This window comes from Pieris brassicae, chromosome 3, assembly GCF_905147105.1.
Source record: "Pieris brassicae chromosome 3, ilPieBrab1.1, whole genome shotgun sequence".
Lineage (NCBI taxonomy): Eukaryota > Metazoa > Arthropoda > Insecta > Lepidoptera > Pieridae > Pieris > Pieris brassicae.
This window is the reverse complement of record NC_059667.1, coordinates 4,718,677-4,733,192: the sequence shown is the minus strand read 5'-3', so window position 1 is coordinate 4,733,192 and position 14,516 is coordinate 4,718,677. Positions and strand designations below refer to the sequence as shown.

The window sequence follows — 14,516 nt, the reverse complement described above, 5'->3', positions numbered from 1 at the left end:
TGTCTAAGACATCCTCCGTACTCCCCGGACCTAGCTCCAACAGATTACCATTTTTTTCGAAATTTGTACTACTTCTTGCAAGGGAAAAAATTTAACTCTGATAGGGCAGTCCAAATCGCCTTCACAGATTTTATTGATTACCGTCCGACTGTTTTTTTTTAGTAAAGGGATCAATGACCTACCTATGAGATGGGAATAGTGCATAGAAAACAATGGTTCATACTTTGATTAATTAAATATATTATATTTAAAAATATTCGACTTTTTGTTCTTCCCACACAAAACGCCAATTTCATATGTAACGACCTAATATAAGGTGCAACAACAGCATCTCTAGCAAAATACGCGTGACATACATTTCACCAATCACAATCGAATGCAACATTCCGTCTTGCATCTTTCTGCTTTATATTCTCACCTCCCAGGTTTCTTTACATTAATACTAATTCAAACCTAAGATATAATAAAACACATATTTTGTAACAAAATTTATTAATATAAATATTGGAAGATAAACCTTACATGACGTTTATGTACAGTTTGCAAACATTAATATAAATATAAATAAATATACAAACTGTACAATATAAGACAACCAATACGAGACATAAATTGGTTAAAATCTTGCATTTTATAAAAAAAAAAATATTTTTATTTTCAATGGTGAATTGGGCAGACAAGACTAAGTAGTCGGGAATTGAACTCATGATAAGCGAGTAGATAAGCCACTATGAGGCGTTTATTAGAGCTATCACGAAATTTATTTGTTAAAAATTTAAATTTATGAACAAATACAATTTAAATTGAGTTTATTTTAATAACATTGGTTGATATTTTTTACATTTACTATTAAAAATCCTTTAGACATACCAGAATTATGTATCAATATTATATTTCATTACAAGCACGTTTTTTCTTTAATTTATACAGCACCAATATCTAAATAAAACTTTTTGACTCACGTATTACAATATTATTTACATGCTTTTTGATGGATTGGATGTAATAAATACGCGTTTAAATCCGTTAAAGTTATATTTAAATGTGTAGTACTTAGATGTAATCTTATTGGAGAACAGCAGCGTTGGCGATGATGGAAGGAGAGTTAATAGTTTCGCCAAGACTTTCGAGAAGCTCCTTACGGTAGGCGTCGAAGTCACCATCCACCTAGAAAAAAAATTAATAAATGGAAAACCCAGCTATTTTTAACCGACTTCAAAAAGCAGTTTTTCGTGTGATATTCGAATTAGATGTTTCAGCATGATGATTTAGGGAACTAAGGAAGTGATAAATCCTATGCCGGGCCACAAACTCCTCAGAAGCTAAAAATCATATCGAGGTGTTCCTCGGAACATTGTAAATTAAATTTTCATACAATTATCTGTTTAGTACGTTAGCGATTTCCGGACAAAAAACCTGACCAAAGACATATATGTTTTTAAGTTTTCCTTCTACAAATAATGGTTTAAAGTTACGTAACCCAATATATCCGTAAAATCCAGATTTACGTTGTTAAAAACCAACTTAACGCAAGGCTCAATCCACGTAAAATCAAAATATGTTCTATGGTTTTGTGCACTAACCTCATTAATAGTCTGGTCCTCGATAACATAGAGGGCGCACTCCGTCTCACGAATAAGTCGTTCGTCGTGTGATACGATCACGACTCCGCCCTTGTATGCGTTGATTGCTTCTGCCAGCGCGTCTATACTTTCTATATCCAAGTTATTTGTCGGCTCGTCCTAAAATATTAAATAAAACTATAAGTAAGAACCAGAAATGCTGAAGAAAAGTAATAGAGTACTTATCTCCCTTTATCATAGTGTAGACACAATTTGAAAGAAAGAGAGGAAAGAGGCCCATTGTATGAAAAGAAGTAGTTCGTAAATACAATATTCTTGTTATAAAACAGAATTGTATTTTTAGACTATAGTCTATTTTCAAGAAAATTATCTTCATCAATCTTACAATTTCATTTCATCTATATAATTAATATTTTATTTACCAGAATAATAACATCAGGTGCCATCAATGTAAGTTCAGCCAATGCAACCCTGGCCTTTTGCCCTCCACTGAGATCCTTCATTTTGATCGTATGCGCATGACTAGCGAGCCCAAAAGTTCCCAGGGCTTTACGAGCCTTCTCGTACTGCAGACCGAAAAGCCGCTGTAGATATTCCACTGGCGATTCTTCAGCCGTTAAATGTTCTCCACTGTGTTGGTCAAAACGACCGATTCTCTGCATAAAAAATATAAACTCAAGACTCTTGTGACATGAATACAATTTTACATATAATTAAGGTAATTTAAAAAAATGATAGACTCAAAATCAAGGACGTGTGTGTGTTGCCAGAATATAAAAGAAGAAAAATGATTGTTTGATTAAAGCACACACACACATACATATATATAAAAGAAATACAAACACAATCAATTTAATAAAAAATGGGCCCAACTCAGCTTTAAGTTAATCAGCAACACCGATTTTCAGTGGACCCATACTATTTTGGAGTGACGGCTATATACACCAAACAAAACAACAATTAAAATGATGTATATTTAAAAACAATAAGAAAATGAGAACCAAATAAGATTCATAAATATAACGCTAAGGATCTTTAAAGAGATTGAATTGATCAGAATTAGTTTTACAGACTCGCTCTCCCATCGACATAAATTGCTTTATATGATAATTTTAAAACAAATAATAGTAAGAAATCGGAGGATTATTTGAGTTTTTAAAGACAACTTAAACTTAATATACTAACCAGTCTATGATTTCTCAAAAGCTCGCCTTGAATAGGACTCAATTCACCAACAAGCAGTTTGAGGAAGGTGGATTTTCCAACTCCGTTGGGTCCTACAATCGCGATACGGGAATTCAGATCTATACCAAAGTCGACCTCTATGAATAGAGGCTTTTGTCCAGTGAAATTGAAGTTAACATCTGAAAGAAATAAAAATATTAATTCGCCTAAAATTAACACATTAAACAGAATGGGCTCAACTCAGCTTTAAGTTGTTGTCACTTGCAACACAGAATTTTAAAAGTTCTCATCAACAAAATGACAATTTTATTTTCATGAGAGCATAATTATTATGCCAATTACACGTCGCCATCGGACAGCATTATTGGTAAAACTGAGCTTATTAAATAAAAAATGTGTGCGTGTAGTGTACAGACGTAAGAAGTGTAATTCTTATTTTTCGAAAAATGATCTACTATTGATACAACTTTACAGAAATTGATTAAATAAAGTTTAACAAAAGGCTTTTATTATCATAGACATGAATACAAATAATACAATTATTTCATTTTACCTCATTACTACTAGCATTATTACAGAATTTAATTAATTGTAATAGAATTATTACTATCATTGTTATCGTTATAATATATTTTTGTTATTAGTGGCTTCGAATCTCTTCGAATCAACCGTGGTAGGGACAAGAAAAATATGGCGCGTAACGGACTAATGTGACGCGTAACCGGAAAATGTGACGGTAATTTGTTTGTTTGTTTGTTTAAATAACCCACTATGGAGTCAGTTATTTATGACATTTTTATTTAAAATACAAATGTTTATAATAATACGTTGTTTTATTGTCATTGTAGATTTTATTAGTCCGGGCTATAAATGTTACCTAAACAGTGCATTTATTAATTTATTTTATAGTGTTAGTTAAGAAGATTGGTTTTTCAATTTCAAATTTTGTGGTTTTATGACCATTTTATAAGAAACATCAAATCTATCATAAATGTTTTAAAATTAAGAGAGCGTAAGATTTAAATCGAAAAATAACTTTCAGAATTTTCAACATGGCCAATTTAATGTAAATTAAAAAAATTAGGCGTTTCCACGTAAATTATATAATATTTAATCACCTTACAAACCACAATACACTTTATATTCAATAGAAAACAATTTGTAGTATTTGTGATATTGTGAATATAAAAGAAAATGATCTGATGTCAAAAAACAGTTTATAAATAAGATTATTTTGTCCATTAGCTAATAATGAATGAAAGTTTGAACGAAGGAAATACATACTATGTAATCCAAGGATCGGAGGCTGCAATGGCGGTGGATCTGGGAAGTTAAACTTGACAATGTACTCTTTAGGCCGCTGTAAGAGAGTGACAGGAGCAGCGTTGTCTTCGTTCTCTTCTCGCTGAGATTTGCTGCGGTTCTTCTCTTGTTTACGCGTAAGGGCTTCTTTTTGTTTCTTTTCCTGTAAAATTACAGAGTTTATATAAAGATCTTTAATTCAAATTTAAAATCACTCGTCCACGTGTACGTATGCATCAATTTACAAGACCCAGGACCAAAGTAAAACATACTCTACAAGACACATCACTCTCGCGGAAACAAATAATTATTTTCAAAATTTTGTTAGTTCAAAAAGGCACATTTACAACGCCTTAAGACAAAGCAATAGGACAGCATTTCAAATTCACGAGAATTCGTTCAAATTACAATAAATAGTGGTTTAAGCAATACAAGACATGTTTGAAGTGAAATTTCTGTATCAGCGTTGTAAAAAAAATTAACGTCACATTTTTCGGTTACGCGTCACATTTTTCCGTTACGCGTCATCTTTAACTTGTCCCTACCACGGTTGATTCGAAGCCATTCATAACATAATAACGATAACAATGATAGTAATAATTCTATTACAATTAATGAAATTCTTTAATAATCTCAGTAGTAATAAATTAAAATGAAATAATTGTATCATTTGTATTGATAATAAAAACCTATTGTTAAACTTTATCTAATTTAACTTTATTTAACCAATTTCTGTTCAAGTTGTTTCAAGTTGTATTGTAAAGTTGTAGTTGTATTCTTCTAAAAAAAAGGTCATAAAGAAGTTTCACTTCTTACGTGAGTACAATAGTACACGCACATATTTTTTTCATATTATATATAATCTCTGAAATAAAAGATTTATGCATCAATAAAAATATAAAAGAACTTACCGCTGCCTTCTTCGACTGTCCATGCGACTTCAAGTCCTTTAACCTCTTCTCCTGTTTCTCATACTCTTTTATCATTTCTTTCCGCTTTTGGGCGTACATTTTCTTGAACATTGAGTAATTGCCCTTGTAATAGAACAACTTTTGCTGGTCTAAGTGAATGATTTCGTTACACACGTTGTCTAAGAAAGACTGGTCGTGGGATACAACGAGCAATGTCTTCTTCCATCCTTGGAGGTAACTAGAAATTAATTTATATTAATATTTTTTTTAGTTTTTGTAGATAGACGAGCTTGACAAAGTTTTATAATAACGTCTTCGTAAAATATATGAATGAAAAATCCTAGGGTAAGAAGATTCAGAGCCTACATATAGCGCAAACATGACAAAGTTCTTTAAGTTTTTGACATACTCCGTCCTGTAATCTTTCATACAAACCCAGCAGTATGTTTTGGAAGAAATTAATAAACAGGAATTAGCAATTTTTATTCAGAGCTAATAAATCTGGTTTACTGACATACGAAATCGCGGATTGGTTTTATAATAATATCGCATGATAGGAAGAAAAAAATGTAACACTTACTTGTCTAACCAAATAACAGCGTTGAGATCTAAGTGATTCGTAGGTTCATCGAGTAGTAGCAGTGATGGTTCGATATATAAAGCTCTGAAAAAAAAGGAAGTAATTTACTGTAAACAAAACAATTTTAACGAGTTATAGGATGTAGATCTCAACTAAATTACTTGAACTTTAGTGTGGTTTTAATCTGAAGATTTTATTTTTTTTCTTGAACGCACTAGTTACAAGAACTACTGGGTCGAATTGAAAAAAAAAACTATTTTATCGGATATAAACGTGAATTTATTACATTATTTACTATCTATATATAACTGTATTTATTCACCTTGATACATTAGTTAACTATAGGTACGACAGATGGCGTTCATAGTAAGAATTTGTTACTAAAATATAACATTCTTCAGCAATCATCCTCACTGCCTCATCAAGTTTACAAATATCTATTTAATATTATAATAAGAGTTTACTAGAGAAAATATACAAATTATAGAAAATACATAACATCAAGACACACGAAAGCAGTAGTTTTGACCAACTACGCCGAAAATGGGTCACACGCTACGGAGAAATCCAAGTCTCATTGTCAAGCAAGCTGGAATCCCCAAGGCAAGCCCAATACAGACCTGACAACGAAGCATCATTGCAGAGGCGAAAAAAGCTGGAGTGAAGTGAAAAGAGTTGCCCAAGACGGATCAGGTTGGTGTTCTACGCTAGCCCCAATAATAGGACTTCAAGTCAACTTCCCGTCAATAGATGGCATTAATATGGCAACATTTCGATATTCTAATCATAACGACCGAAGGACTTGTATACATCCTCAAGCAATAAATTTTAAAAAAATATCATATCATATTGAAGACTCTCTCTATCCACAAAGTAAAATACTCAAAATAAATTCGAATTTATATTTGTTAAATATACTTATAACGACCGAATTGACGCGAATAAAACCGTAGCGCAACTAGTCCTAAAACTTACCTAGCTAACGAGACCCTCATACGCCAACCACCAGAGAAGTTTTTCGTCGCTCTGTTTTGCATCTCCTTACTAAATCCTAGACCGGCTAGAATCCTACGCGCGCGTGGTTCAGCGGAGTCAGCGCCAATCGCTTTTAACTCTGCATATACCTAAATTAATTGTGAGAATCTGATGATGAGTTTTCAAGCACCGTAGTATATCTCACGTAACGTGAAAATTCAATAAATTTGTTATTTATTAATATAAAAAAAGAAACTCAAGATAATATGATTAATAGGAGATAATTTGACATTAAAAAAAAAGGTGTCCTTAAATTGCTCAACAGATAATATATTTTTTTAAAGAATAAACAACACTCACGTCAACACGCACATTGTTAGTGAGACACCGAAGACGTTACAAAACAGCTATATAAAGGGTGAGTTCGAACTAAAAACCTTCACACATTTTTATATAAGTGGGAAGTTCGAGCCATAAAATCAGTTTCTTATGATAAAAAATAAGGAATGTACGTAGCGGCAGTTAACTACGACTCGCAACCATAACAGCATACGTGTAAATAAATATAGCAAATCAGTGTTGCCTAATGGCTGATCATGACTGTTCCCTGAGGTCGTAGGTTCGATCCCCGGCTGTGCATCATTAGACTTTCTTCCTATGTACGCATTTAACATTCGCTCGGTAAAGGAAAACATCGTGGGTAAACCGGCTTGTCTTAGAACCAAAAAGTCAACAGCGCGAGTTACCAACTTGCCTATTACATTGACAATCATTAAACAGATACATAAATCTGAAGCTCAGACCTAAAGATTGGTTGCAGCGCCACTTATTATTATTACAATAGATAATAATATAATCAGTTTAAACATAAATATACCTCATTTAGCTTTTCCTGTTTAGATAGATCTCCTTTTTCTATGATCGCTTCTAACTCCTTACACTCGTCCAGAAGCTCTGAAAATTGTGTTGATTAATAACAAAATGACTGAAGATTCTCGGCCTCAGCAATAGACTACAGTTAGTACGGTATTTATTTAGTTACCAGCCTTTTTAGACGACTACAAAACAACTTAGGAGAAATAAAAATAAATTTGTAACCATGGTAACAAGCATGGTTATAACTTTAATTCAAGTTTTATAAGTAAGTGTATGGTTAAATATATTTAGTTTAGTTTAAGTTTTAGGCCTAAATAGAAATAATTGTTACTTTTTAACGTGAGCACCAACATATAGCTTTTACAAGATTGTCGTTTTATTATATAATATTTTAATAACCGAAAAATACCGTTGGTATGGATATTGAATACTCAAATAGTAAACATTACATTTTTTTATAAGAAAAAAGACAATAATTATTGTTATGGCAAATCAGAGCAGCGCCCCTTAATTAAAAAAGGTTCCGTATAACCAAATAAAAATATTGTAAATCTATGCGTTTATTTAATATTGCGTCATACAAATACGTGCCTTATAGTTTCAAAATAACGATACTTCGACTTTACGTTTCGTAGAGTACTTGACAAAGTTTATACGATAATTTCAGACCAGATACAAGTGTTTTCAATATATAAATTTAAATCGTACATTAAAGTAAAACTGCTTGCTAAAGCGTATTAAGTATAATATAAATGAATATTTAAACGACCCTTGTGCTTGGATATAAATTGCAACAGGTAACACTACTGAATCTCTCAGCTGCATTTCCAGACTCTGGGGCGATCATCAACATCCACTACTGTTTTAATGTAAAGTGGGAACAAACCGTGATATGTGGTATCAAATTATTTCGGTATAATTAGATTTATTATTATTTTCTTATGTAGCCCAGTTCATTTTGGCAGCTTGAAAGCTTCGGTTTTCCATACAATTTGCTTAGTTTGCAACTAACACTATCGATATTTGTACGTGCTTCAGTGTACTTTAAATCTATATACTGCATAGTTTCTATTACGATAAGAATTTATTTAAAAATAGACTTACGTATTCTATGTATAAAGGGTATAATTTATGTATACAATACTTAGTGCATTCGAAAATACACCTTATCCTACAGCAATAAGATAGACATTACAATTCAACAACCATTAAAAACAATGAAACAAATTGCTTAAAATTTCTTACCCTTTCTTTTAACATCAGATTCCAATAAAGTATCGACCGCACTCATATCACTGGCAGTAACTTCCTGTTCACAAAGCAATATATCAATATGGGGCGGAAGTGGGAATGCTCGCTGTGCCAAATGTCTCAATAATGTAGTCTTCCCATGACCATTGGGCCCAACAAGACCATATCTCCGACCATTTGCAATCAATAGATTTGCATTCACAAATAAATCTTTTCCTTTCGCACTGATTGAGAAATTCTCTACTTTAATGTCGACTGCGTTTTCTAATGCTGCCATTTGACCTGAAAATTGAGTTTACGAGATATTATGCCACTATTTTGTTCTGAAGCCCGCAATGTATGGGACATAAATGGAAATAACATAAGTGTATACATTAAACACAGTTACGCAATGAATTGTAATATAGTTTTTTAAACTTTATAGTAGTGATAGAAATTCTAAAGTATATTTATGCCTCCGCTTGTAAGTTCATTTTGTAATTTTGTAAGTGACGATAATTTGAATCTCAAGAGACTTATTTAAAATAACAAGCGTTTAAACAAAGTGGGAACTCAAATAAATAAAAATTTTATCAGTAGTTATTAAATATTAACAATAAAATACATTATTCATAACTTTTTATTCGAATAGAAGTCCGTAGTCTTTTTTTCGAGCGACTAACGTCTATCATTTTTCAATAAATTTAAAACAATGAACAGTACATGGATGTATGCGAACGACAGCTTTGGGGATGAACGCTTCAAATTATAGAGAGTAGAGAAGGACGGGCTACATGTTTAAATAATGCCATCAAAATACAATCCCTGAGCAAAATCTTCAACTTCTACCGAGGGGACCAATTAACATTTATTTATTCAATGTATCGAGTATTTTTCAAGGGACCGGAGAAAAATTTAAAATTGTCGAAGGTCAACTGTACTTCATTTCTTTTCAATGAGACTTGTATTTCTAATAAAATATGTAAGCTAGCAATTTAGTATTTTTGCCTTTTCTCGTATCGATTTTTTTAATTAACGAATATATACATCACAGTTATTAAATATATGATCTATATAACTCGACGTTTAGAGTGCTTTTAATGGTCAACCTCGCTAACCTATAAATGTTTGTTTCTGTAAAACATGTTCTCTATGCATTAGTTTCACAGATCAAGAAGCGCGGACGTCAATAGAAGCCGACAATGTAACTGTTAAACTGTCCTGCATTTTCATACCACGAACGAGTTAAGAGGCCAACGTTATGTCGTAATCCAAAACATCTGGTAATAGAAGGCTGATTGCCTACTTACCTATTATGAAAAATGAGCAACTACTACAGAAATTTGATACCAACAACTAGGGTTGTAGTACCACCACTGGCCTATTTATAAAAGTAAATCGTTAAAAATATTTTAGAAGAGAAATACCGTACATCCATGTTTTGTGCCATGGATGTGCTCATTAAGTGCTTCATTAAATTACAGTTCATTTAATTAATATTGTTTAAATAATAAAAAAAACATACCAGCCGATTTTTGAGCTTGACTAACTGTGAAGTTTGCATCCAAGTCACTGTGACCCTGGCCACCCTTCTTTGTTAACATTTCCACTTGTTTCTCATACTCTTGCTGTTTCTTCAACTTCTTCTTCTCTTTATGACTCATTTTCTTTTCTTCCGCCTTTAATATCTCTTTTGGTTTCTCTTCCTAAGCACAATAAGTAATTATTAAATGAGGATTTAGCCAATAAATTGCAAGGATTTGATGTTTATGCAAAAAACAAAAATTGCTGTTTAGTTGTTACAAAATAATAGGTTAAATAAAATTTGTCTAACCTTTTCTTCATTAACATCTTCCTCTGGTTCAGGATCTTTAATTTCAAACTTTTTAAGTTCTTCTTCTAAATTATCCATATTATTTTTCTTTCTACTTTTTACTGTAAAACAATTTCCTTAATTAAACATTATATTATAATCAATATTCACTATTTTGAAAGGTTTTTTTTCTTAGTGTGTCCACTTACCGGAGCAAATATACTGGTTGTACCAGACCAAATTTTTATATTATTCACTTCTACAGAAAATAATTAGATTCTACCCTACCTTATCAATCTAGTCTCACAGGCTCATAGTAGGCTTGATTGTTGACACTCATAGTATGTGCCTCTAAAAGCAGCCTCTAGCAATATTTTACTATGTTTATGATTAGCTAAAATTTATTTTTACTCTTCTATATGAACAGTTGATGCCTATGTTCTTACAAATACGTTCAGATATATTAAAACAAATTTTCTGTATGTATTGTCCATATATTGTGTATCAAAGATTCAATTTAGATACTTACATTTACTTTTAACTACAGGTTTTAATTCTTCCTCATCTTCCGATTCGATTTTTAGTTCTTTATCACTTTCTTCTTCATCTGGCCATTCCTCTTTTTTCTTACCTAATGGAGAAATTGGACATACAATTTATTTGATGTAGCATTATTGTATTTTTAAATGTACTAATTTAATTTGTAACACTACCTGGATAAGTTTTAGTCCTCACCTAGTCATTCTATAAAACTAGGAGGTTATATGTTTGACCAGTTTGTAGGTGAAATTGTTAGAATTGGATATTTACAAATTTTGATTTATTTTTTATATTATTAATTCTCTTACATAAAGATGAATGATTACTCATCGTGCATTAACTACTAACATTTTATGAAACCCTTCTTAAACTAACCTTTACTTTTTGATTTCGGTGGTGGTACATTGTTGCTACTGCTAACTGATTCTTCATTGTCTGATTCATCATAAACAGGAGTAATCTTTTTATTTTTTTCTAGAAAAAAAGTTTTTGTGTTCAGTCAATATAATAAATGGCTGGTATAGTTTTTTTTTTAATGAAGTTAAGGTGTCAGATTTTCAAGGTGTGATACTACATTTTTAACAACAATTGAAATAATCAATTGACATAGAAAACCCTATCTCACAGAACATGTTTCCTATTAAAAATATTGATTAACAGACAGAGACTAGGTATTCCAGACTTATGCCAGAAAAATATTTACCATTTTTAGATTTTGGTGCAGGTGCATTACTTGACACATTACTAATAACAGATTTTGTATCTTCATTGTCCGATTCATCAGATTCTGCTATTGCTTTTTTTTTATTTTTTGCTAAAACAAAATAAATTATATTTCTTTTCAAACATTATTTGATGGAATGATATGGGTCTTGGCCACCTGAGCTTAGCAAACACAGAACAAATTAAAAATCACATGCCCTTCACTTTATAAAGATTAAATAATTATCAACATATGTTATATGGAACTACAAATAAAAGACCTATATTATGAAATTATAATTTCCTGAAATCAGTGCACAATGTTACTACTACCTAAAATGAATATAATAGAAGTGATATGTATATATATATATATACCTTTCTTTTTCATAATCGGTTGTGCTATTTCTTCTTCCTCAGATACTTGTTTAAGCTCTAAATCACTGCCTTCATCAGACCAGTCATCACCTTTTTTACCTTTACCTACAACAAAAGGTTTTTATAAAAAGACATTTAAATAATATAAAATCTATAAAAACTTAGAACAAAATATTTACTGACAAGGATGATCCATTATCACATTGTACTATATGTAGGTACACATTGATAAAAGCTTCCACAATCCTCTCACTAGAAGTTACTTAAAAAAAAAACAAATTTCTTGCATCCCTAGTGCATGGCAGATGCATTACTTTTAACATGAATAAAAATACCTTATATAAATATTACATTTAAAATACCTTTTTTCTTTTTATTCTTTGCTGCAGGTTTTGTATTCGTAGTATTGCTAATAATTGATTTATCATCTTGCTCATCATCAGATAAATCTACCCCTTTCTTTTTGTTTTTACCTATTTAAGTAAGAATATAAAACTCAAATAAATAATAACATCATTATTGCATTAAAATGCATACTAATTTAAACACAAATATGTAACAATATCAAATATTACATAAGTAAAGTGGATTGATATTATTATTTTTTATTTAAAAGGATTAAGTTTGAAAAAAGAGAAGTACACAGTGTCAGTGAGTTAAATGAAGATCCCAATACATTATACCTGAATAAGACCATAGATTCAACAATTAAAAGCAAAAGGTCAAATTCAATTCAATGAAACTTTAACCTATGTCAAATAATCAATAAAAATAAATACTAAATATAAAATAGTACCAGACTTAATTTATCATCTTGCCCTCTATCAGATCTTGTATATTGTACTTAACTATATAGTTTAGGCAACCGTTTAGTAATTTTAAATACAAAATTAGAAAACTTTACATGACCTAATCATTGTCATCTACCTTTCTTTTGAGACTTCTTTAAAGCTGGTTTAACATCTTGCTCATCCTCTGATATGTGAGCTTTGTTCAAGTCTCCTTCTGCATCACTGTCCACGACATCTCTCCCTTTCTTTTTGCCCTTTCCTTTGGTCTTTGAGGTTATAGCGTCGTTGGCAACAGATTTCTTGTCCTCAAAATCTTCATCTAAGTCTAAATTCTTCTTATTACCTCTTTTTTTGGACATCTTTTTAATGCAATAAGTCTAAAATATAAAATGTATTAAAACAGAAGACATCAAATAATAAAAATATTTAAGCAATATAGTTTGCAAAAGAGATAGGATCACGATTGTATTCACATTTGACACTGATCGACACAGACCGAGTAGAATAAAGATTGACATTTAATTCCTAGACTACGATATATTTATATCTTGGTATTTGATCACTTTTCATAATGGATATTTACAGACTAGGAATACAGATTACTTAATAAATTAATATTAAGTAATCTGTATTCCTAGATGTATCTAAAATTCTAAACATTGACATTTAGATGGTGTAAGTGTCTTGGGAAGTAAAAAAACTTGATGTCATTCAGTCAAAAGCTTTGAGAATTGTGACAGGAGTGATGAAATCTAGCCCAACCAATGCTTTACAAGTAGAATGCTGCGATCCGCCTTTAAAATTAAGAAGGCAACTGATCGATTCTTGTTCAAATCTATGCAGTTTTCTAACCTATTCATACATCCCGTTAATGCCTACACAAATCATTACCATGTCTAATAATAAGCTTTCGTAAACTTTTAACAATTCACAGCCGCATTCATCGATCTCCATCATTACCCATGTATGTATGTATGTTTGTGTGGACTCTGTTTCCGCACTTAGACGCTCAATAGGTCCATTGTGCGTAAAGTCCTGGCTAACTAAGCCAGCCTAACTCCAGAAGCACAGAAGTCTCCTGGGCACCTGGCAGGCTTCACGGAGCGACCTCACTGTTCCGAGGATTTCTACACGTTGCTTAGTCACAGCCTCGCATTCCAGGACTACGTGGGTGACTAATTCCTCTGCGCTGAAACAGCCTCTGCACAGGGGGCTGTCTGTCGCGCCTAGGACATAAAGATGTTTATTAAGGAGACAATGGCCCGTAATTGTCCCTATCATTGTTTTCAGATTTATTCTATCAAGTTTAGAAGTTGTTTGGTAAGCTGTCGGTTGACTGCTGGCAGAGCCATTTTGGACTGTCTGCAGCCCGCACCTTGTGACCAACGTTGATATTGGAGCTCTGTGGATCTCTGGCATACCCAGGCTCGCACCTGCGAGAAGGATAAGGGAAGGAGCGGATACGGACCTGCAGGCCTCATCTCCGAACCTCTTCTCGCAAGCTCATCGGCAGCATCGTTGCCAAGTGATCCACTATGTCCTCTGATCCACTGCAGGGTAACTCTGTTTGTCAGGGTTATTGCCTCCAGTGCATCGTGACACTCCAGTATCAGTCTACTGTTGGTCTTTTTGCTTACCAACGCCATCAGC

At 32.2% G+C, this 14,516-nt stretch overlaps 1 protein-coding gene across 1 annotated transcript; it reads right to left on the bottom strand.

Moving 5' to 3' along the window:
- Window positions 1-504: 504 nt before the first annotated feature.
- Window positions 505-13,360, bottom strand: LOC123707117 (ATP-binding cassette sub-family F member 1). Its single transcript, XM_045656914.1, has 18 exons — window positions 13,003-13,360; window positions 12,438-12,548; window positions 12,076-12,180; window positions 11,699-11,809; window positions 11,371-11,469; window positions 10,985-11,086; window positions 10,477-10,577; window positions 10,168-10,348; window positions 8,658-8,945; window positions 7,414-7,490; window positions 6,537-6,685; window positions 5,562-5,645; window positions 4,982-5,219; window positions 4,053-4,233; window positions 2,769-2,947; window positions 2,006-2,239; window positions 1,584-1,742; window positions 505-1,167 (listed from the first exon to the last, which is right to left on the bottom strand). The coding sequence occupies exons 1-18, from the start codon at window positions 13,223-13,225 to the stop codon at window positions 1,066-1,068; spliced, it is 2,724 nt and encodes a 907-aa protein (XP_045512870.1). The 5' UTR covers window positions 13,226-13,360; the 3' UTR covers window positions 505-1,065.
- Window positions 13,361-14,516: the final 1,156 nt, after the last annotated feature.